This window comes from Callithrix jacchus, chromosome 10 (genome assembly GCF_049354715.1).
Source record: "Callithrix jacchus isolate 240 chromosome 10, calJac240_pri, whole genome shotgun sequence".
NCBI classification, from domain to species: domain Eukaryota; kingdom Metazoa; phylum Chordata; class Mammalia; order Primates; family Cebidae; genus Callithrix; species Callithrix jacchus.
In genome coordinates, this window is record NC_133511.1 from 120950367 (window position 1) to 120973060 (window position 22694).

The window sequence follows — 22694 nt, forward strand, 5'->3', positions numbered from 1 at the left end:
ATCTTTAGGGATCTCCATGTGACTTCTGTCCTCTCTTGAAGCCACTTTCTTGAAGCCGTTTTCTGTTTCTTTCAGCTGGAAGGTGACACCATCACCTTGAAGCCCCGGCCTTCAGCTGATCTGACCAATAGCAGCGCCCCATCCCCATCCCACAAGGTACAGCGCAGCGTGTCAGCCAACCCCAAGCAGCGGCGCTTCAGCGACCAGGGTAAATGCTTTTGGGAGTTGTAGATGGGGACTCGCCCTCTCTGGAGAAGTCCCAGGTTCTGTGGGGTCTTGGGTAACACAGCTAAGTTTCAGTCCTGCTTCAGCCACTTATTAGTAACACGGCTGTGGGCAAGTGAATTCCCTTCCCTCGCCTCTGTGGAATGGCGGCTTGCTGGGTTGTTGGCCAGACCTATAGGAGATGACCATGCATGGGACTGGTGCTCAGCGGACCCCTTGGCCTCACCCATTCCCACCCTCCCTCTGGCCCAGCAGCTGGTCCTGCCATTCCCACCTCTAATTCTTACTCTAAGAAGACTCAGAGTAACAATGCAGAAAATAAGCGGCCCGAGGAGGACCGGGAGTCGGGGCGGAAAGCCAGCAGCACAGCCAAGGTGCCTGCCAGCCCCCTGCCTGGCCTGGACAGGAAGAAGACCACCCCTACCCCCTCCACGGTGAGCCGCCCCTCCCGCCCCTCTCCTTCCTTCCTGCGGTGGGGCCTGCCCTCTCCAGGCAGCTCATCTCTTAATTCAGACTCTGTTCCCTTTGGCTCCCACTTCCGCTTACAGTAGGAAGCCTCACTCCCAGGAGTGAAAGCAGAATCCTTTCCTTAACCTACCACTGTCTGCTTCAGGTGGAAGGGAGAGGAAGGGAAGAACATGGCTATAGACCACTTTGGTTTTCTGATAGAATGCTTGCCCTTTATTCCCCACAGAACAGCGTCCTCTCCACCAGCACAAATCGAAGCAGGAATTCCCCACTTTTGGAGCGGGCCAGCCTCGGCCAGGCCTCCATCCAGAATGGCAAAGACAGGTGAGAGACCCGGGTCCTGCCTGCCCCGCTCCCTAGGAGCCGCGTCTCACAGGGTGATGTCTGTCAGCAGCCCCGTCTCCTGTCCCTGCCAGCACATTGCTCCCTGCTCCCTGGAGTTCCATCCTGGCTGTGTCCAGTCCAGCTTTCCCCTCCCCTGTTCCACGCCATCGCCTCCTCCCCATCTTCCTCTGACTGCTTCTTGCAGTTTACCAAATGTGGGGCTGACTGTGGCCATCTCAGCTGCACACTCGCTTCTTGGCCACAGCCAGCGCACAGCAGCTGCCCTTCTCTAGACATGAGCACCTAAGGCCTTGTGTTGGAGGTTCCAGCTCAGGGCAGAACCAAGAGATGCCCATCTTAGGGGTGTACACATAGAGGGCAACTCCAGCCATCCCCAAGAGACCAGAGCTTCCCAGCCTTAACCATCAGTATTTCTTGGTTTTGCATTCCTGGCTTTTCCTCTTCTGAGTTTATGAAAGTTTCCCCTTAGCAGCACCCGACTCTTTATGCAGAAGAAACTCTCCTGTTCTTAGAATTCTTAGGAGGCCAGTGCAGCGTGGCGGCAGTGACCCCCGTCTGCTCTCCTTCATTTCTGGTTTCCTCTTCCCGGGCTCTGGCCTACCTTGCTGCTTCCCCACCTCACCTCCACTTGCCAGCCCCGCATTCCTGAGTTCTGACTTGCTTCCTGCTGCTGCCCAGGCCTGACCTCTGCCCTGCTAGAGCTCCCCAGCTCTGGCCCTTCCCCACCCTTGCTTCCTAATCCAGGCCTCCCACCCTCACTCACCCCTAACATGGGCCTCTCCGCTGCTTTTGTCTCCTAGCCTAACCATGCCAGGGTCCCGGGCCTCCACGGCTTCTGCTTCTGCCGCAGTCTCTGCGGCCCGGCCCCGCCAGCACCAGAAATCCATGTCGGCCTCCGTGCACCCCAACAAGGCCTCTGGGCTGCCCCCCACGGAGAGTAACTGTGAGGTGCCGCGGCCCAGGCAAGTGTGCTGGGGCAGCTGGTGCACCCGCTGCCCTCAGCCCACCCTATCCCCTCACCCCAGCAAATTCTTCTTCCCACTTGGGGGTCCTGCTCTGTTCTTGTCATCTTAGCCACAAGAAATGGGTCTGTCCCCTGCGGCCAGGAAGTGGAGGGAACAAAAAAGAGCCTTAGTGCCCCTCTTTTCCAGTTCTCCCTCTCAGAACAGGTATGCAGGAAGCTGTCCTAGGCTCCAAAGGGAAACCTTTTTGTTCTGAACCTTCCTGGGTTTCCTTAGGGACCCTGGGGATAGTCAGCATCACAGGGACTCAATCCTTGAGGGTCGATCCCCATTGTCCCCTTGAGGGTCCAGTCTGCCTGGCTCCCAGGGGGTCCGCTCTCTGCAGCCTGAACCACACTCCATACGTGGGTCCTTCCTTGCCTCCCTCCCTCCCAAACCATCTCCTTCCACTTCCACGAGACTTCCTTCTCACCAGTGTCCTCAGTAGTCACACCCTTCCTTCTGTGTCCTCGTGATGGCTGCCTCTGCCCTAGCATCCCCCTCCCTGTCCCCACCACAGGGTATCCAGGTGCCCAGTGATGATGGCTGTCCTGTACCCTAATGCGTCCCCCTCAACCCCACTTCTCTTCCCACAGCACAGCCCCCCAGCGTGTCCCTGTCGCCTCCCCCTCCGCCCACAACATCAGCAGCAGTGGCGGAGCCCCAGACCGAACTAATTTCCCCCGGGGTGTGTCCAGCCGAAGCACCTTCCACGCTGGGCAGCTCCGACAGGTGCGGGACCAGCAGAATTTGCCCTACGGTGTGACCCCAGCCTCTCCCTCTGGCCACAGCCAGGGCCGGCGGGGGGCCTCTGGGAGCATCTTCAGCAAGTTCACCTCCAAGTTTGTACGCAGGTAAGCACGGAACTTTGGGTGGCAGAGAGGCTCAGGCCAGGCCTTCCTCCTTGATTGGGTGGGGGTTGGGGTTGGGGTTTTGGACACTCTGTGCCTGTATTGGGTCTTGGGGTTAGAAGAGGCTTCAGGAAGCACAAGAAATTGGGTCTTTGTCAACTCCTTATGTGCCCATGCCCAGCCCCACCCCTCTTAGGCCTCTCCCCAACTCCCCACAGGCACCCCTCATTCTCTGGCCCCAAGCAGATGGCCGATGCCGCCTCCTCTCTAGGAGAGTGTGAACTCAGATGCTAAAATAAAAGCCCCCCCTCTCTCCTGGGTTCCCATGGAAACTTATATTTGGTGACGCAGCTGCAAAGTCATGAGGCATGAGCCAGGCTGGGGCCAGCAAGGAAAATTTTGTCCTGGTCTCTTGCCCCTTTGACCACCTCTCCCCCTAGTTGGTTCTGTCTGACTGCAGGCCCAGGGATTCTTAGGGTGAAACCTATAAATGAAATCAGTGGCGAGGGCCCACAGTGGCCTCCTCCCCAACCTAACTCCTATGTGCCAAGGCTTTCCTCTGTTGGACCCAGGGTATGGTCTCTTCAGGGGGTTTCTCATACCTGAGCACCCAACCCCCACAGAGGGGCGGCTTAAAGTACATCCAGCCATGTGGCTGGCCTCCTGAGATGCTCCACGTCCCCATCCCACCCATTCTACTCCCCACCTTGGAGTAGCAACTCAAGAAGCAGCAGGGGCCTGAGAGAGCAGGCGTGCTGCCCTTCCCCTACGTTTCACTCCACTCCGCTGGAGCCAAAGCCACTGCCCAGCCCAAGCCCCAGAATGCAGGTGTGAGGCTGCAGAGAGGGAGGGCAGGTCTGGAGGCCTGGGGCTCTAGTCCTGGTCCAAGCCCCAGAATGCAGGTGTGAGGCTGCAGAGAGGGAAGGCAGGTCTGGAGGCCTGGGGCTCTAGTCTCGCTGAGCGGCTCTTCCAAAATGGGATGACCCATGAACCTGTAAAGCCCACTCCCCACCTGCTTATCCACATACCGTCTTGTTGGTTTTTTTTTTTATTTCTCTTTTTATTTTGTCTTTTTTTTGTTTGTTTTTTTTAGAAATCTGTCTTTCAGGTTTGCCAGAAGGTAGGCGTTGAGCCCGCTGTGTGTGTGTGTGTGTGTGTGTGTGTGTGTGTGTCTGTGTGTGTGTGTCTGTGTCTGTGTCCTGTGTCTTGCCTCCATCACTAACTCCCCTTTTCTGGCTCTTACTCTCCTCCATCTGCTTAATCAAGTCTGTGTGGCCCTCCTCTCTCTGCCATCTTAAAGGGATGAAGACTCCCTCTGAGTGGGCATCGGCACAGGGCCTGCCCTCCATGCGCCCAAGTGCAAACAGGCAGGGCTAAGAGGCCACGTTGCCCTACTCTGAGCAAATAGGCTTTTAAAATGAGGGGCCTTCCTTGGGCCCACAGTTACGCCTGTCCTCAAGTCAGAGGAGACCATCTCAGGGAAGCCTCCCTTTAAGATTGTCTCCTCTCACCCACCCCACCCCCACTCCCCCTCACCCCAGGTTTTGGTCACAAGTGTTGGGATCCTTTTCTGGCTCCTTCCCTGTCATGTGCATGCGCTGTGAGGAAGCTCCAGGGTTACGAGCGCATCTGGGATGCTTTCACCTTTGTTGTCTTCTGGGCTTCCTGAACTTCAGAGCTGTGTGACCTCTTCCCCGTGGCCTGTGGGATGGCAGGACTTTGGAGACACTACAGGGACCCTGGGGCCCCAAGGTTTCAACTGTGACTCCTCCAGACCTAAGGAGCTTTTGTCACAAATGGAGCACAGCACCCCCTCCTGGCAGCTCCTGCAGACCTAGGCCCCCTCACCCACACCCCTGCCCCAGCACCTCTGCCACCAGCAGCATCTAGATAAATCAAGCCTCTTCTCCTGTAGGCTGTTTTGTGGAGATATGGCCTGTCCCTTCCAAAGTGCCAGGAGCTGGAACATTCTAGGGCAGGGGCCATTCTACCCCAAGCCCTAGCAAAACAGCTGGCAATCTCTGCACCCTCACTGTGGGTCTCCCTTCACGGGCCCCATCCTGGCCCTTTCCGCGCTGGCCTTATGCTCATCCTTTCTGCAGGCCTCAGGGGCCAAATACCAAGCTGAAAACCAGGGGTCAGGTTGAGAGTGCGGGTTCCCCAGTGCTGTCTGCTCAGGCCCTGCACTGGGGCTGGACACCTGGCAGGCACATTGGCGCCACTGCTGACAGAGGAACTGTCCAGACAGGGTCTTCAGGCTTTCCCCATCCCCTCCTCCTCCCACCCAGCTCTTGACTGCATGGCTGGCTGCTGCCTCAAGGAGCCCAGCAGGGGGCTGCCCCACAGGGGGTCTGGAGAGAGCAGGGAGGTGCCTTCCTCGCACAGCGGGGCTCTCTGCTCGCAGTGCGCTTGTGTGCACCCCCGTGTTGGTTGTGTCTTCCTGTTTATTTCTATGTGCTGCTGCTGCTCTTTCTCCCTCCAATCACATCCCCCCTCCTCAGCAATCCCCAATTTCCTAGCTCCAGACACCCATCTTTCAGCCAGGAGCTGGAGAAGCCGCTCAGCGGGGCCAGACCTCTTCCCCACCCACTCCCCCAAGGTGTCTGCCCTGCCCCGCCCGCCCCATCCTCCCTGTTTATGAGCAGATGGCCTGGCAGGCCGGCAGGTAGGGGAGTTGGGAAAGGTTGGAGGAGGCGGCGTTTTGCACTCAGCAGCTGGCATCCACCATGCAGACCCAGGCCGTGGCGCTTTGAGCCTCGGGACGGAGGCCTCTGCGTAGCCCCGGCCCCTCCCCCACAGAGATCCAAAGCATTGTAGCCCCTTTTCTCCAAAAGGACTGCAGTCCTGAGACCCTAGCGTGTGGCTCCAAAAACCCACTCACACCCACAACCCCTAGAACAGCGCATGAGCCCTGGCTGTGGGGGAGCAGCCTCGTGCCGGGCCGTGTGCTCAGTGTGCTCAGCGCGAGTTTGTGCACAGCCACGCCCCCTCCTCCCCCAGAGCAGAGGCTCCTTCTCCCTGGCACCTGGTAGAGATCTGGGAGTGTGGGGAGGGACAGGCCCATGTGCTGGGCTCCCTGCTGGAAAGGAATAGTGGAGCCACCAGTGTGAGGTGCTGCAGAGCCCTGCTGGCCTGCCGGGAGATGGGCAGAGGGCCCTGGGCTCGGATCCTGCCCACCCACTAGTGGCACCTCCCCAGACCCACTCTCATCTGGGTCTGTGGTGGTGGAAGGAGCGAGAGAGCTCAGCACTAAACTCTCCCTCGCTCTGTTTTTTGAGGAACCTGAATGAACCTGAAAGCAAAGACCGAGTGGAGACGCTCAGGTGAGAGGGCTGGAGCCAGCACTGGCCCTGCCCGGGCCACCGGGCTTGCCACAAGCCTCCTGCTCCTCTCTTCCTTCTGCCACTTGGCTCTTCCTCCCGTGGTTCTGCCCTGTCCCTACCCTCTGGGGCCTCCCTTTCCTCAGAGAGTTTCCCCTTCCCAAACCCAGTTGCAGGAGTTATGGGCCCTTCTCAGGTCTGGTATATTCTGTGAGTCTTGAGTTCTGGGTCGGGTGGTCGGGTCTACAGATTCCTACCCCTGGACTACTGCCCTCCTCTTCCTGTCCCTGGACTACTACTCCCGCACCCCCACACTGCTTCCTACCCCTGAACTCCTCCTCCCTCCCCATCGTCCCCTCCACCTGGTGCTCTGAGGCTCCTTTCTAGAGAGGCAGCCTATGCTCGGCTATTGAGGGCACTGGTGTCTTCCCTAACCCGGCTCCCTGCTCAAGGCTGGCTTCTCCTCCCCTTCGCTGTCCTGAGAGATGGGGATGGAGGACGGCCTCCCTCTGCCCCCTGGGGCCGGGCTGCACCTCGCTGCTCCTGCTCCCTCTCGCTCTCCCCTCTGGTCTCAGGGGCTGTCTGCCAGGGTGGCTCTGTGGGGGTTGGGTGCCTTAGCCCCCCCACCGCCACCATGACGCCTGCCTCTGCCCTCTCCACAGACCTCACGTGGTGGGCAGTGGAGGCAACGACAAAGAAAAGGAAGAATTTCGGGAGGCCAAGCCTCGCTCCCTCCGCTTCACGTGGAGTATGAAGACCACGAGCTCCATGGAGCCCAACGAGATGATGCGGGAGATCCGCAAGGTGCTGGACGCGAACAGCTGCCAGAGCGAGCTGCACGAGAAGTACATGCTGCTGTGCATGCACGGCACGCCGGGCCATGAGGACTTCGTGCAGTGGGAGATGGAGGTGTGCAAACTGCCGCGGCTCTCGCTCAACGGGGTTCGATTTAAGCGGATATCGGGCACCTCCATGGCCTTCAAAAACATTGCCTCCAAAATAGCCAACGAGCTGAAGCTTTAACAGGCTGCCAGGAGCGGGGGCGGCGGGGGCGGGCCAGCTGGACGTGCTGCCGGGCCGCCGCGCCGCCCCACCCCACCTGGGTGAGACTGCAGCGATGGATTGGTGTGTCTCCCCTGCTGGCACTTCTCCCCTCCCTGGCCCTTCTCAGTTTTCTTTTCCATGTTTGTGGGGGGTGGGAGATGGTTCTCCACACCCCCCACATTCAGCCCTGCCCAGAGATTCCCCCTTCCCCTCTCCCCCACTGGAGGCAAAGGAAGGGGAGGGTGGATGGGGGGGGCAGGGCTCCCCCTCGGTACTGCGGTTGCACAGAGTATTTCGCCTAAACCAAGAAATTTTTTATTACCAAAAAGAAAAAAGAAAAAAAAAATCCCAGCGGCCACCTTTCCTCCCTGCCCCATTGGGACAGTCGAGACTGGATCTGTGGGGTTTCCCGGGAGGGTGGCTCAGGGCTGGAACACTCTCAGGCAAGAGTGGTGGAGCTCCCGTCAGGCCCTCCGCCAGGCCCACTGTGGGCTTCTCCCCTCTCCTCCCTCCTTCCCCTCCAAGCAAACCACCAGAGGTGGCCTTCCCCTGACCTCAGGCCCCTGGGCTGGAGGCCTGGGCAGCGGGGCGGGGTGGGGCGGGGGTGCTGCGCAGCCCTGCAGTGGGTGGGGCTGGGGGCTGCTCCGGGCTGCTGAGGCTGGAGGGCCAGCTTGAGGCTCCGCCTCCCTCCACACTGTACCCTCTGCCCCTCCTTCCCAGAGCTGGGCATTTCCTTCCACAAGCTGCTGTGGGGACGTGTGTTCCCTCCTCAAAGTCTGTGCCATCTTCTCCCACCCCTCCCGGGTAGAAGGAGGGGCTGACCCCAGGGCTGGGAGAGGGGAGGGGACTGCAGGGCAGATTGGCTCCTCTGTCCCCAGGGGGCCGCTTGGGCTCTTGGTCTCCAGAGCCAGGCCGCTGGGCACTGTGTGATGGGGGAGCCTTTGTCTGAAAGCACAGCCCCCTCACCCTTCCTCTCCCCATTGGCTTCCCCTTCATTGGCATTAATCTGGGCACCAGCTCTCTCCATAGCAGTGACTTCCCTCACCACTCTCATCTCTCAGCCTTGCCTTTTCTTCCTGACACTGTCGCCCCTCCTCTCAGGAGACACTGCCCAGGGCCACCTGGCAGAAGGCTGGGTTGGGCAGCAGGGCCGGGAGCATCTGCCCTCCACCGGGTGGGGGACAGATAGGCAAAGCGACTCCCAGCTTGCTACCCTCAGTGGCCGGCGTGGGCGTGGGCATGGGCGGTTTTGGGCGCTGGGCTGGTGGTGGCCACTGCATCCCTTAATTTATTTCTCTGCTGTTTCTGTTCTTGAGAAATTGGGGGAGGGAGTCCTATGCAGAGGCTGCCCCTACCCTCACCTGAGTTGTACATTTTTTTTGTGATGGGTTTTATTTTTTATTTTATTATTTTATTATTATTTTTTTTTGATTTATGATGACTCCACCCCTCTTCATCACCCCCGCTCCCAGGCCAGGCTCAGCGATTAAGTCGAGCCCTTGGGTCCTAGGAAGGGGCCTCGCCAACCTCAGCCCTCCTGCCCCACACTCCTACTGCGGCTCAGACCAAGGGCTCCCCTCCCTCCCTTCCCCCCTCCTGCCCTATGGAACAGCCCGGGTGCTCTGAGGGGGCCGGGAGGGCATGGCTTGGCTCCCAAAGGGGGTAGGGGCCTGGGGCACCCAGGCAAGGTGGCCCCTCCCCATCTAACCCCCTCCTCCCCAACCCTGCACTTAGTTTCTCCTCTGGATCAAACACGTAATAAAGAGAATGTTTGGAATCTGAGCTGCCTCCTCCTGTTTCTTCTCCCAGCCAGGCAGGGACCCAGTCCCCTGTGGGCAAGATGTGGCCCAGCCGCCTGCCTTGCAGGAGACCAGCTCCCCACCCACCCTCAGGGCACAGACAGGAAGCAAAGCCCAGGGCCCTTGCACCAAAAGGGAAAGAAAACTCACTCAATAAGCTTAGGAGGTTTTATTTTTTATTTAATTTTTTAAAAATGTTGAAAAATAAATCCAAGTCTGCATAAGTTCCCAACCCCCATTTCTCCAAGCTTCTGGAAGGCGGTCCTGGTGGGTACCCTCAGCTCCTTAGCACTTCCCAGCTGACCCCTGAAGACAGAGCTTCCCTTCCAGCCTCTGCTGCTGTAAGGCCCCTCTGCCCACCTCCCCACTGCAGCCTCCCTCCCCACCTCACCCCAGACTTATTGCTAAAAGAACGGAAAGAGGAATGAGGACAGCCAGCACACCCAACTGTCCTCTCTCCACCCCCATGCTAAGGTCACTACCCCCCACACAGAAAGGGCAGGGCCCAGAGGCCAAGCCCCAACAGACTAGGAGGCAGCCATTCCAGTCCCGGCCAGGAAGCAAAAGTGCCCTCAGGCCAGCTCAAAGGCTCCTGAGCCCCGGCCATAGCCCCTGGGAGACAGGCCCAGCTTCCAGGAACACATGCAGAACCCACAGGTCTGGGCCGGGCTGTCGGCAGCTCTGGGTCTTGGAAAGACCAGGCAAGAGCCCTAGTCCCTTCTGTCCTCAGTGACACTAGCGATGCCTGGGGATGTCCAGCAAATGGGTCCTGGAGCCTGTGGTTGGTGGAGGACCTCAGGGCTCAGAGTGAGGGTGCTGGGGGCTCCAGAGGGGCTCCAATCAGGGTGGGTGGGGGCTGAGGGCCAGGTCGGGCACTGTGGCGGGAGGCAGCCAGAGCGGGGCGGATGAGAGGTGGTGGGGGTTGGTTGGGGGCCAGCCGGGGCTGGAGGAAGCGGCCCTGCTGCAGTGGGGGTGGCTGTCGGAGTAGAGTGGGAGCCGTGGGTAAAGGTGGCCTCAGCAGTGGAGGTGGCTGAGACAGTGAGGTGGGAGGTGGAGGGGGGGGTGGCGCAGGGGGCACTGATCGGGGCACAGATGTGGAGACGGATGTAATCTGGACCTGAGGGGAGAAAAAAAAGAGTAAGAAGCCAAGCTCTTCGCCGCCTCAGCCAGGTCTAAGGACTGAGGCAGCACCTCGCCTCGCCTCTCCTCTCTGAGGGTTTTCTCTCATCCCCTTCTCACCTCATCATCTTCCTCTAGGGCTGGGGCTGGCAAGGGAGCCCCTCTCCTAGCCTCCTCCATGGGGACTGGGGCTCCAGGGGCCCCATCCTGCTCAGCCTCCCATTCCTGCAGCACCTCCTCCAGATTAAAGCGGCGCCGGTAGCTCACAAAGAAGGTCTTCACCTGGGTCAGAGTCTTGTTCCCAATCACCTCTGCAATAGCCCCAAAGTCTTTGCCATACCTACGGATGGCTGCAAGGGTCAAAAGGGCAGCAGTGTCAATACCCCTTAGAACTAGTTACTTCCCTGACCCTTTCTCTCTGCCCCACGCTCCTTGGAGGGTGGGGAGATAGATTCCTGCAGTCATCTCTTCTCACCACAGTTTAACCCACCTTGGACAGCCAAAAGCTGCTCATCCGTGGTCCAGCGGGAGTTGAATTTGGTGTTGGCCTGGAAAGCAAGAAACACACATATTCTTTAGACTCAAAACTGTGCAGAAGGCAGCCTTGCTCCCCAAGCAGTACTCTTTCTGTTCTACTCCAGAGAGAATCCCTTTTGCACCCTAACTTAAGGAGCCGCCATACCTCCGGGGGTCGGAGTGGATCAATGCCGCCCTCCAGGGCTTGGCGCAGACTGCTGTTCGTCTGCTTCATGCTCTGTACCTGAGAAGGCCAGGAAGTGGAGGAACATCAGACTCCCCATCTCAGGCAGGCCACCACGCCCCTCAGGGCCCTACTTCTGCAGACACCAGCACCACTGCCCCAGCAAAGGTCTCTGCCATCCACCATCTGGCTTGTTCCCCCTGCACAGCTACTCAGTAGGGAGTTCTCCCCTTTCTGCAGACCAGGTTTTATTTATTTTATTAATTTTTGAGACAGAGTCTCATTCTGTTGCCCAGGCTAGAGTGCCATGGCAGAATCTCGGCTCACTGCAACCTCTGCCTCCCAGGTTTAAGCGATTCTCCTGCCTCAGCCTCCTGAGTAGCTGGGACTACAGGCGCATGCCACCACACCCAGCTAATTTTTGTATTTTCAGTAGAGATGGGGTTTCACCACGTTGGCCAGGCTGGTCTTGAACTCGGACCTCAGGTGATCCACCCGCCTTGGCCTCCCAAAGTGCCTAGATTATAGGTGTGAGCCACCGTACCTGGCCAGCAGACCAGTTTTTAAAAGAGGGCCCCAAAAGAATGCCACATTACCCAGAGTCTCAGAGGATGGGGCTCAGCCCCTGAATCATCTCCCTTACACCTTGGCTGTCCCCAGAGTTCAGTTCCCAGGTGCCAAATACCCCCTCTGCATAGCCCCTTAGTTTCCCAGGCCCCCACCTGGCGTTTGAGGGAGATGAGTTGAGAGTCAAGACCTCGGAGTGTGAGGTTGGCAAGGTCCGGGCTTCCTGACACTGCCGTGAGGCCCTCAGGACTCAGGTACATGCCCTTGGGTGGGCGACGACGGGTTCGCAAAGGGTGGTGGCGGTACTGAGACACCTGGACCTCCTTCTTCCCAGGGCCTGGGCGTGCATTCAGGGGCCGAGAGGGCAGAGGCTGCCAGTGAAAGGAGAAGCGGGTAGGTGGTCCAGAGCCCGAGAGAGACAAGAGGGCAGGCAGGGCCTGAAGGTTCTGGGAGCTCACCTCTCTCTTGGGGTCTCCAGCATCAGGCTCTCCCTCACTCACACCTCCTCGACCCTCTTCAAGCTCATCACTGCTGACACAGGGGCCAGGGAGGGAATGAGGCAGGTGCCAGGAGCTGTGCCTGCCCCCCTGCCCAGTGCTTGCTCCTGTCCCCACCTGTCTTCTCTGTCCTTTCGGCCCCCCAGCCGCCGGGCCTGTCTATCCATCACGCTAGTTCGGCTTCGGGTCTTCTTCCAAGAGTAGTAATATTTCACCAGGCTGGGAATCAACTTGTCGGGCAGCTGGAGGAGGCAACGCCAGACGCTGGGGCTCACCCAAGACTCTGGGCCCCAGGTAAGCTCTTCAGAAAGGAGGGGCTGAGGTGAGCCAGGGAGTGGGAGTGGAAGGGCTTTACCATCTGCTGGATCCGCTGGAAGCACTTTCCGTGGAAGCCAAAGGCCTGTTCAAACAGCACCTTGTCCTCTACTGTCCACTCATCAGGGAACGGAGTGAAGTTGGCTAGGTCAGCCAGCGACTTCTCCACATCGTGCTTATGCCACAGGAGCATGCCCAGTGCCTGGCCCGGGACAAGGGGCAGTTCAGGCTTAGCTGCCCTCAGTACATTCCACCCCACTCCCAAGTTCCTGGGGGCCAAGCCTCACCTGCTCTATGTTGTAGCCATGCTTCTCCTTGGCCATCGCAATGTACTTGTCAACTGCAGGGGCAGGAGGGGCAGGCTCTTGGAGAAGGAGGTTATAGCTCCTAACCCAGGCCTGTCCAGAAAAGGACCACCCCCCCATCTGCCAGGTCCCTCAGCACCAGCCCCAGGGCAGGGGTTGGAGCCCCACACGCCTCAGCCTCCAGCCCCTTCTGAGAAGAGTGGCCTGGAGCTGGGATGAACCCAAGCCCCCACCTCCCAGGGATGTGCCCACTCACGCTTGGCATCTGACACACAGTGGTTGGGTGACCACACCAGCATCCCCTTCAGCTCCTTGTTGCTGTAGCGTGCAGGGCTCTCTGAAAGGCCAAGGAGCAGGAGGGAAGACACTCAGATCAGCCTGGTGGCACAAGCCTGGACCCATGCCAGAGGGTAGCAGAGGAGTGGGGCCTGGGCGGTGAGGCCCAGAAGGGAAGGAGGGGCAGAGGCCCAGACAGGAAGGCAGGGCAGGAAAGCTAACCATGCCACAGGGCCACCCACCCCGCCAGTCTGTCCTTCCAGGGGGAGCCAGCCAAGGGTGCCCCAGGTGGAGCTTCAGGCCAAGCCCCAGGCCTCCACCCCCACCCACTTCACAGCCTGTCCTGCCACTCACCAGGCTTGCACTCCGGAATTACCGCCTGGTAATTGGTTCCAACGCGGATCATGCTGTCTGTGGAGCCAGGGGGAGGCAGTCAGGACTCCAGGGAGGGCGGGTGGGAGGGAGGATGTGGCGGGGGAGCTGGCTGGCCTGGAGTTCTCCTTCCTGACCACCCAAGGCCCCACCTTCCAGGAGGCTCACTTTTCCCTGATTGTCCCCCTCATTTACCTGCAGCCACAGAAGGGACTGGAAGAGGAAAAGACCCTCTCCAGCCATGGCCATTGGGGCTGGAGGGTGGACAAGAGGACAGTTTTAGAGCCCAGGCCAAGCAGAGTGCTTTGTTCCGGCTGGGGGAGGGGAGAGGGGTTGGAGGGCAGCCCCTAGGCCTGGACCACAGCCCTGCAAGGACCCCAAGGCTCCTCCTCACTGCAGGAGCCTGAGCTCCGTGTGGAGGTGTCTCTCCAGCCTCTGCTCCAGCCAGACCTCAGTACCCTGCAAGGTAGCAAGATATGAGGGACCCACTCTGTGCAAGGGAGGGATGCCTCGGTCCCTGAGGGGCTGAGGGCAGGGCAGGGACGCCTCCACAGCAGCTAGGGGCCCAGGTTCCAGATTGGCTGTGCCGGCAGCCTGGGCTAGGGGGAGAAGCAAGACAGAGGCTCCAATCCAGGAGAGGCAGGAGCCATTGGGGTATCAGGCTCGTGGTCTGCAGCTCCTCCCCTTCCCGCCCCACTCCGCTCCCTCCAGGCCGGCGCGCCTTTAACCCTAGGCCACCGGGCTCACCGTGCGAGTGCTCCTCCTCGCTGCTGTCATCCTCCGAGTGGGGCTGTCCGCCGTTGGGCACCGTCTTGGCCCGGCTGCGGGACAGGATCCCGGAGCCCGCGCTCGGCTTCTCCATCACCGAGGGCATTACACCGCCCAGCTGCCCCGGGGGGCGCGGGAGCCTTGGGAGAGCGACAGTGGTTGCGGCACTCGCCCCGAGTGCCGCGCCCGGCCCGGCCTGGAGAGGTCGCCACTGAGGTTAGGAGAGGCAGGAGGTCAGCGTGGCTAGGGTCCAGCGGGGTGGGAGCCCACCGGGCAGCCCCCAGCGCTCTCTGCGACCCCAGGAGCCAGGGCGTCAGAAAAGTTTGTGCAGAAGTGGGGTACGCAAGGGATGAGGACAAGGTCCGGTGCGGCTGAGGCGCGACCGCTCTGTACGCCCCTCAGGATTGGGGTTCCCCTGAAGAAGTCGGGACCCCTGTCCTCGGGGCGCCCTGGAATCCCACCGCCCACCTGCCCACGCCGTTCAGCGACCGGGCGCTGCAGCGCAATCTGCGCCCCCCGCGGGCTCTGCGCCTCTCGGCTGCGCCCAGGATGCCCCAGTCCTCGGGCGGGGACCCGTGTCCCAAGCAGACCCCTGTCCGCGACGACAGCCGGCCGGGGCCCCGGCGGCGGCGGCGGCGGCGGCGGGACGGCGCGCACAGCGCGCGGCACTGGGCAGAGTTGCCGGGAGGCGGGCGGAGCGCAGCCGCGGGCGCCGCCTCGCACCCTCCCCGGCGCGCTCGCTCTCCCCGCAGCGCTCGGGCTGCCGCTCGCTCGCCCGCTCTCCGCCGCCGCTCACTCCTCGCGCACACAATGAAGCTGCTGGCAGGGAAGTAGTGCCGGCTGCGGCCTCAGCACCCCTCCCCCAGCCGATGCCTCCGCCAGCTGAACATCTGGCCCTGGGGTGGGAGGGAGGGCCCGGGGGGCGGGGCCTAGGGACCGGGGCCAGACCTCTAGGGGGTGGGATCAGGACCCTGGTGGGCCGCGCGTCCCGCTGCGGGGGCTCCCCTCGCGTCCCTGGGCTCCCAGACTTGCCCCCGGGGGAGACCCCACTGCCCCCCAGGAGTAGCCAGGGGTCAGCCCCACCCACGCGCACACCGGCACCACACACCAGTGGGCTCGTGTTACTGCCGCCTGCCCCGGGGGCCCTGGGGCCGCCTGCCCGCCCGGGTGGAGCCCTGCTTTTCCTTCCATTTCTCTTCCTGCCAAGGAACTCCCCGCCCCCCCTTCCGCAGGGGGGACCCCCCTTCATGAGCCCTTGGGGGCCAGAACGGATGGGAGGCTGGACAGGCAAGAAATGAATTCCTCCAAGAGCTACCCAGCCAGAGCTTGGCTTCTGGTGTGGATCTGTGGGTCCCCAAGGGTCGCCCCAATTCCCTTTAACTGCTGCAGCGTGCACCCCAAAACAGTGGTAGCAAGGACTGAGGGATGGGGAGTGGGAGTTGTAGGGGAAAGTCAGGGCTGCAGGGGAGGGAGGAGCTGGGTCTCCTCCCCACTGGGTTCACTGTCACCCCAGCTGGAAGCAGCATCCGCCTCCCCCCGGACAAGCACGGGCAGAGTGACAGACAGGGAAGCGGGTAGAGCGGCACAGACGGAGATGGGGGAGGGGGTGGGCAGAGACTTTCAAAGCCAGACCCAGCCACCCTGCCAGGCACACAAAGAGCCAGCGCACACACCGGCGGCGGCTCCGAGCCTGGGAGCTGCGCCCATGCCCGTCCCCGCCGCCCGGGGCACGTGCTGCCGCGCACACAAGCCGAAGCCCCCGCCCGCCGCCCCTCCCACCCGGAGCCCCAGGCTCCTGGACACACCTCCACCCGGGCACACCCCGCTGTGCCCAGACTGAGCCGAGCCCGCACCCGCGCCCTCCTTTCCCTTCCCTTCCCTTCCTCGGCCACTCTGTAATCAGATTCCTAAATTTAGAAGCAGCCCAGGGCCCAGCCAGGATCCCTGCCCCCACCCGCTGCCTGCGGCAGGGCGGCCGGGGTCCTGCGGTCGGGCCACGACCCGGCTGGGGCCAGTTGTTCCTGGGGCTACCGCGGACAGCCAGGGAAAGCCAGGCTCGACCCCACCCGGCTGCTGCGCTGTCGAGCCACATGGGGCCACCCAGCCAGCGGCCACGTTGCCCGCCACACCTCGGGCCAGGGCTATGGGGCCTTTTTCCTCCTCTTGAATCATGGATTGGGCACCAAGCCCCAGGGCGGGGAGGTCTGGACAAAGGAGGAGAATGAATGGACCTAGGGCCGGTCTGAGCTGAGGAGGTCTGCTCCAAGAGGAAAAGAGTCTTCCCAGGCCCACCCCTCGTGAGTGGCAGGGCACCATCCCTGTCCCCAGCACCTCCACCCTTTAGGGAGGCTCTCATCTCGGGCCTCTCCTGCCTGGCAGGCGACCATTGCTGCACACCATCCTCTCCTACCGTTCTGTCTTCCATCTTGCCCCCGCCCCCTATTAGGCAGGGCCTCAGTGGAATCCCCCACCCCCCTTGCCTCCTTTCCAGACTCAAACCTGGGGACCCGGGCCCGGCCTCCTGCCCCCACCTCCAGGCTCACCATCCTGCTTATTTCTTGCCTCCTTCCTTCAGGGCTGCCCCAGGTACCCCTAGTCTCTCTAGCAGGGATTGCCAGCCACTGGCTTCCCTCCGAGCCCAGCACCCCTCTTCCCCGCCCCCTAAGAACCTCGTGCTCTTCATTTCTCACTAGAGCTAGGCACTCTGGGCCAAAGGAAGACTCTGCTCTAGAGGTGGGGACAGGGAGGGGAGGTTTATTTCTTGGGGCGGCGTTGGGGGAGTCCGTAGGCCCTGATGCAATGAGGCTTCTGCCTAGGAGGTGGGCCAAGACAAAGGAAGTGTGTCCTCAGAGTTTTGGGGCAACTGTGGGGGCCACGGTGTCCAGAAGGTGAATTCCTAGTGAACAGCCCCCTCATCAAGGGGCAAGGGTGCAGGGTTAGGAGGGGGAGGGGCAAGGCCCCACCCCTCCCACCTGCTACAGCGGCCCCCTCCCCAGCTGGCCCCCTCTTTTGTGCGAAGCCACACAAAGGACAAGGGGCCCCGGCCGGCCTGGCCATCTGCTCCCAGCAGCCTGAAGGCTCTTAAAGAGACAGCACCCCCTCCCTGCCGCCCCAGGGCTGCAGGGCGGGGCTGCGCCACCAGATCCGGGCTCCGAGGTATCCCAGATCCCACCCACCTTTCCCTGGCTCCACTTGCCCCCAGGTCAGAAATCGTCCTCTTCTGGGCCTGGGGCACAGAGGTGCCACGTGGCCAGGAGCATGGGGGTGTGGGAGGGGAGGGAAGAAGAGGCAGCCTGGGGACCAGCCCCTCCTCTCCTGCAGCCTGAGGCAGCGGAAGGGGCCCGGGAAGCTGGGCGGTGCAGCCGAGCACCCCAGGTCCTCACTCCCTGAGCCACTTCCGAGCTTGGTGGGAATCAGCGGCCTCCCGGGAATGCCCTCCCCACCATTTTCGTTGATGAGCTCGGGCTCACCCTTCCACTAGGAGCGACAGTGCCTTCTTTTCGAGGGCTGTCAGCCAGGACGCAGGATGCAGGACGCAGGATGCAGGACGCAGACCGCCTGGCAGCAAGCGTGATCAGGGCATTTATTTCGTACGTTGTTCCAGATGAGGAAACTAAAGCCTTGCACAGCCCCTCCACAGGCCTCTGCCAGAAGCTGCATCCCTTGCCCGGCCCAGAAAAGCCTCCTCACCCCTCCTCCGGTCCCCAGGGAAGTCCGCCCTGGCCAGGCCGAGTCCCACTCTGCGCCTTCACCACACACCACACAGCTCAGAGACACACATCTACATGATGTCTTGGCGGTTTCCTTCCCTGTCTCCTGCTGGGCTGTGACCCCATGAGGGCAGGGACTCTTTCTCCTGTGTTCTCAGGGCCTGGCATACAGTAGGCACTCAGTGTTTGCTGAATGAATAAGTGACAGGAACCTTTTCCATTCCCTGGGCTCCTTTGCGCTCTGCCTGCTGGGTTTCTCGCCTCCTCCCTCCTCAAGGTGAGGCTGAAGGGACAAAGGTTGAGCAGCGATGCTGGGAGGGAAAAGGAGGGTGACCTTGGGCCAGCCACCCGGCCTCCCCTCACTGCTTCCTCCTCCCACAGGCGGGGGCTGCTCCAGCCAATCCCGAGGCTGCCAGCCCTGCTAGACAGACTGGGACTGTCCCTCGCTCCAGCCCTAGAGCCTGGCCGCTGTGTGGTGTGGTGCCTGGGACCCTGGCCAGGCCCTCAGCGGCCACAGCCAAGGGGCTAAACTTGGGGAGGGAGGGAGGCGGTGGGAGGGCCCTGGGGTCGGGGAGGGAGTGTGATGGGATCCAAGCCAAAACCTGGCTGAGCAATTAGGGGGCCAGGGGGAGGTGCTCCCATCGACTGGGGGCCTGTGGGGAGGTGACCCAGGGGAAATGGAGGAGATGGGCTAGAGTGGAAAGACCACACAGCTCCCTCTGGGGCCCCCACCCTCTCAGTCCTGCCCAGACAGGAATTCAGTTCCTCCCTCCCCTGCCACCCACTGGGGCCCTGGGCAGGCTGTGTGGCCCAGAGTGCTGCCCTCCCCTTCTCTGGCCCCTGTCGGTGACCCCCCTGGCTGAGCCAGCACTCCTTCCCCCACCCGCCTCACCCCCCCGCAGGGTTGTGAAGAAGCTGAGAGAACTGACCAAAGTGGCAACCTGGCACTTGGCACCACCCCGGCACGGTGGCTTCGCAAGGAGGGGTCACGACAGGCCCATCTGGGAGTGGCACAAGGGTGGGGGGTAGGACACAGCAGACCAGGCTCGGGGTCAACAAGGAGACTCCAGGCTTCTGACACCCCTGAGGAGGAAATCTGACTCCCTGAGCAAATCCCACTTCCCTGGGGAAAGTTAAGCAAGACCTCGGGTTGAAATGAGAAGTGACAGGAGCTCCCCAGCTCTTTGAGGGGGAGCCTACTTAATTTCTCTGGAAACTGGGATGGGGGGCCTCCCCTTGCCCTCACCTGGACAACAGTTGCGCCCTCTGGCGGTGACAGCATGGACCAAGGGGGTCCCACCTCCTTCTGGGCACAAATGTCCTCCCAGAAAGGTGGAGCCTGGCACCCTGGGCAGCCCATGCTCCTGGGAAAGGGCCTGGATCATTGTCCCCCTGGGCCATTGGAATCATTGAGCGTTAAATCTGTCCCCAGCAAGCCCTGCCCCAGAACGACCCATCACCTTCCAGAGCAGTCAGGTGGAGCAGAGGGCCCTAGAGAAGTGGCAGGAGCTTAGACATACAGTGAGTCCTGGTTTTGCTTCTTGCTTGCTATGTGGCTTTAGGTGAGTTACTTGTCTTCTCTGAGCCTCAGTCCTCCCTCTCTAAAAGGGAATGATGATCCTGACCTCATTGACTGTTAGGAGGATCCAAGGACCTCTCAGATGGAATGCAGTCACAATATCAGTGCTGGTTTCCATCTGAAGCCATGCTCCCCTCCTGAGCACTCCCTCTGCTCCATGAGGCAGCCCATGCCCAGTGGGCCAGCTCCAGGCCAGCCCCACCTTGAGCTCCTGGGTCTAACCTCTGGAGCAAGAAGCTTCTCCATGACAATGGGCACTTCACATCTCGACTATGGTTTGAACGTTTCCCACAAAGTTCATGTGTTGGAAACTTAATCCCTAATACAACAGTGTTGAGAGGTGGGACCGTTAGCCTTGAGGCACTGCCCTCAGGAATGGATTACTGCCATTATCTCAGAAGTGGATTAGTTACTGAGGGAGTGGGTTCTTTTTTTTTTGGTTTTTTAAAATGTTTATTTTATGTACAAAGCACTACCATGGTTTTTCATGGCAGATGTCTTGGATAATCCTTTGAAGGTCATTTAGTCCAACTTAATGAAACCTATATCCTTTGCGTACTGACGGAAACACTGGCGGCACATATTGAGACCCTGTTTCCGGATCAAACCCTGCCGGTTTGAACAGACTCAACAAGAGCGAGAACCCTGGCTGAATTTGCTCGGGTGGCTCCAGTACAGCTGCTGGTGACCCATCTTGCTCTCAGAAAGGCAACGAGGTAAATGGGGGAGTGGGTTCTTGATAAAGGATGAGTTTGGCCCCCTAATCTCCACCCCGAACATAAGCTCCTTCTGCCATGTGAGGATACAGCAAGAAGGCCCTCACAAGATAACAGCACCATGCTCTTGGACTTCCCAGCCTCCCGAACTGTGAGCCAAATAAACTTCTTTGTTTATAGACTACCTAGTTTTGAGTATTCTGTTATAGCAACAGAATAGGCTTAGAAAATGGATTGATACTTCCTTTAGACATGTCAGCACTTCCAGATACCTGCCTTCAGTCTGACCTCTCTAATCCATTATACACTATACACATATACACACATAACTTAATACAAATTCTTTTTTTTTTTTTTTTTTGAGACTGAGTCTGAGTCTTGCTCTGTTACCCAGGGTAGAATGCAGTGGTGTGATCTCGGCTCATTGCAACCTCTGCCTCTCAGGTTCAACGGATTCTTTTGCCTCAGCCTCCCAAGTAGCTGTGATTACCGATATGTGCCACCATGTCTGGCTAATTTTTGTGCGTTTTTTTTGTTTTTGTTGTTTTTTTTTGTGGAGGAGTTTCGCTCTTGTTACCCAGGCTGGAGTGCAATGGCATGATCTCGGCTCACCGCAACCTCTGCCTCCTGTGTTCAGGCAATTCTCCTGCCTCAGCCTCCTGAGTAGCTGGGATTACAGGCGCGCACCACCATGCCCAGCTAATTTTTTGTATTTTTAGTAGAGACGGGATTTCACCATGTTGACCAGGATGGTCTCGATCTCTTGACCTCGTGATCCACCCGCCTCGGCCTCCCAAAGTGCTGGGATTACAGGCGTGAACCACCACGCCCGGCAATTTTTGTGTTTTTTGTAGAGATGGAGTTTCACCACTTTGGTCAGGCGGGTCTAGAACTCCTAACCTCAAGTGATCCACCTGCCTCGGCTCCCAAAGTGCTGGGATTACAGGTGTGAGACACCGCACCTGGCCACTGAATACAAATCCTTTTTTTTTTTTTTAAGGTAGAGTCTCTCTCACTCAGGCTGGAGTGCAGTGGTGCAATCTTGGCTCGATGCAACCTCCACCTCCCCAGTTCAAGTGATTCTCCTGCCTCAGTCTCCCGAGTAGCTGAGATTACAGGTGCCTGATGCCATGCCCAGCTAATTTTTGTATTTTTTTTTTTTTTTTGAGATGGAGTTTCGCTCTTGTTACCCAGGCTGGAGTGCCATCGCACGATCTCAGCTCACCGCAACCTCCGTCTCCTGGGTTCAGGCAATTCTCCTGCCTCAGCCTCCTGAGTAGCTGGGAATACAGGCACCCACCACCATGCCCAGCTAATTTTTTGTATTTTTAGTAGAGACGGGGGTTTCACCATGTTGGCCAGGATGGTCTCGATCTCTTGACCTCGTGATCCGCCCGCCTCGGCCTCCCAAAGTGCTGGGATTACAGGCGTAAACCACCGAACCCAGCCTGCAAATTCTTAAATTCGGCTTTGATTATGTTCCATTCCTGCTGAATAGCCGTCCATCGCTCCCTATTGCCTTCCAGGCAAAGTCCTCACAGCCCAGTACTCTAGGGCTTTTTATCCCATGTATGATCCAGCCAAACAGGTCTGCTCACCATTCTCTGAGCCTCACTTGGTACCCTGGATGCTCCACCCACCCTGCAAACCCTAGCCTGGCCCACACATCCGCATGCCCCATGCGCAGCCCTTCGCTCAGGGCTGCTGGGTCCTTTGAGTGAGCTCTGCTCTGCCAGGGCACCTCCAGGGATCCCACTTCAGCCATGAGTAACCTTCCTGCTTTCCCCACCCCCGCCATCTCCCCTCAGCCCCCCCACCACCCTACCTGCCATATGGCTCTTAGCATATGACCTTGCCTCCCACTTCCAGAGAGAACGGAGGCCATCTGGGAGGAACCCCCTCCCTGTAACATAGATGGACCTTCCCCCTTAAGGCCAACCTCACTCCCAGGCTTTGCATCACCCCCAGTGCTGGCCCCATCACACACAGACCCCAGTCCCAGTCCTGAGGACCCTGATTTCTATTTTCCTCTCCTTACTCATGTGCATCTTTCTCTTCATCACATGAACCTGCTTCAGTCCATTCATCAGAAAACACACACACACCCCTGCACCTCAGTCCCCGACTCCCAACCTTCCTCCATCCCTTATTCACCTTAGTTACCCTTTCAGCTAACAGTATCGCCGCCTCAAAAAAAAAGCACTTCTTAAAAGAGATGTTCACACCCCTCCATCCTTGTCCTCACCTCCCACTCACTCCCCAGCTCCACCACTCCACAGAAACCGTTCCTCCAAGGTCACCAGTGACTTTACTAACTCTAAACCCAAAGGACCTTTGCGGGTATGAGCTCACTCCATCTCTGGGCAGGACTGGATATTAGGGCCACCTCTAGCTCCAGGACGTGGGCTCCTCACTGGCTCCCCTCCTGGCTGGACTTCAAACCCTTCATGTGGGTCCTTTGGACTAGATCCACTCCCTCAATTCCCGAGACTCAGATATCAAAGCCTGGGTTGTGGGTAACTGCTTTCATCGCCAGCCCAGACCCCTGACCCCAGGCTCTGAACCCCCATATCCCCCCACCTGCCTTCCTGACTCAGCATCACTTGCTGTCTCCCAGGCCTGTCCAAAACTATCATAGAATCTTCACCAGTCTTTACCACCATATTCCCAGCCTGACCCTTCCCTATGCCTCTTCCATTTATTTATTTATTTATGTA

At 59.6% G+C, this 22694-nt stretch overlaps 2 protein-coding genes and 1 pseudogene across 30 annotated transcripts in view; 1 reads left to right on the top strand and 2 right to left on the bottom strand.

Moving 5' to 3' along the window:
- MARK2 (microtubule affinity regulating kinase 2) overlaps positions 1-9036 on the top strand; it is a 72711-nt gene extending 63675 nt beyond the window's left edge. For 3 of the 26 annotated variants that reach the window (XM_078341243.1, XM_035263050.3, XM_035263057.3), the window contains exons 12-19: positions 76-208; positions 478-659; positions 920-1017; positions 1839-2000; positions 2636-2893; positions 3984-4010; positions 6169-6213; positions 6873-9036. In XM_078341243.1, the coding sequence (XP_078197369.1) occupies positions 76-208; positions 478-659; positions 920-1017; positions 1839-2000; positions 2636-2893; positions 3984-4010; positions 6169-6213; positions 6873-7233 (1266 nt within the window). In that variant the 3' untranslated portion in view covers positions 7234-9036. The remainder of the gene's footprint in view (positions 1-75; positions 209-477; positions 660-919; positions 1018-1838; positions 2001-2635; positions 2894-3983; positions 4011-6168; positions 6214-6872) is intronic. The other 23 variants (XM_078341245.1, XM_035263052.3, XM_078341244.1 and 20 more) reach the window with 15 other exon arrangements.
- Positions 9037-9212: 176 nt separating this feature from the next.
- On the bottom strand, positions 9213-14784 carry RCOR2 (REST corepressor 2). 4 transcript variants are annotated; one of them, XM_035263068.3, is made up of 12 exons: positions 13952-14784; positions 13187-13243; positions 12813-12893; positions 12539-12591; positions 12292-12453; positions 12054-12178; positions 11898-11967; positions 11595-11810; positions 10855-10932; positions 10663-10720; positions 10293-10522; positions 9213-10170 (listed from the first exon to the last, which is right to left on the bottom strand). In XM_035263068.3, exons 1-12 carry the CDS (start codon positions 14076-14078, stop codon positions 9856-9858), a joined length of 1572 nt encoding a protein of 523 aa, XP_035118959.1. In that variant the 5' UTR covers positions 14079-14784; the 3' UTR covers positions 9213-9855. The 4 variants fall into 4 exon arrangements, with proteins under 4 accessions (XP_035118959.1, XP_035118961.1, XP_035118962.1 ...); XM_035263070.3 differs by lacking the exon at positions 13952-14784 and adding an exon at positions 13400-13876; XM_035263071.3 differs by lacking the exon at positions 10293-10522.
- A 4921-nt stretch (positions 14785-19705) lies between these two features.
- Positions 19706-19982, bottom strand: LOC118145653 (small ribosomal subunit protein uS14 pseudogene; annotated as a pseudogene).
- Between the last annotated feature and the right edge of the window lie 2712 nt (positions 19983-22694).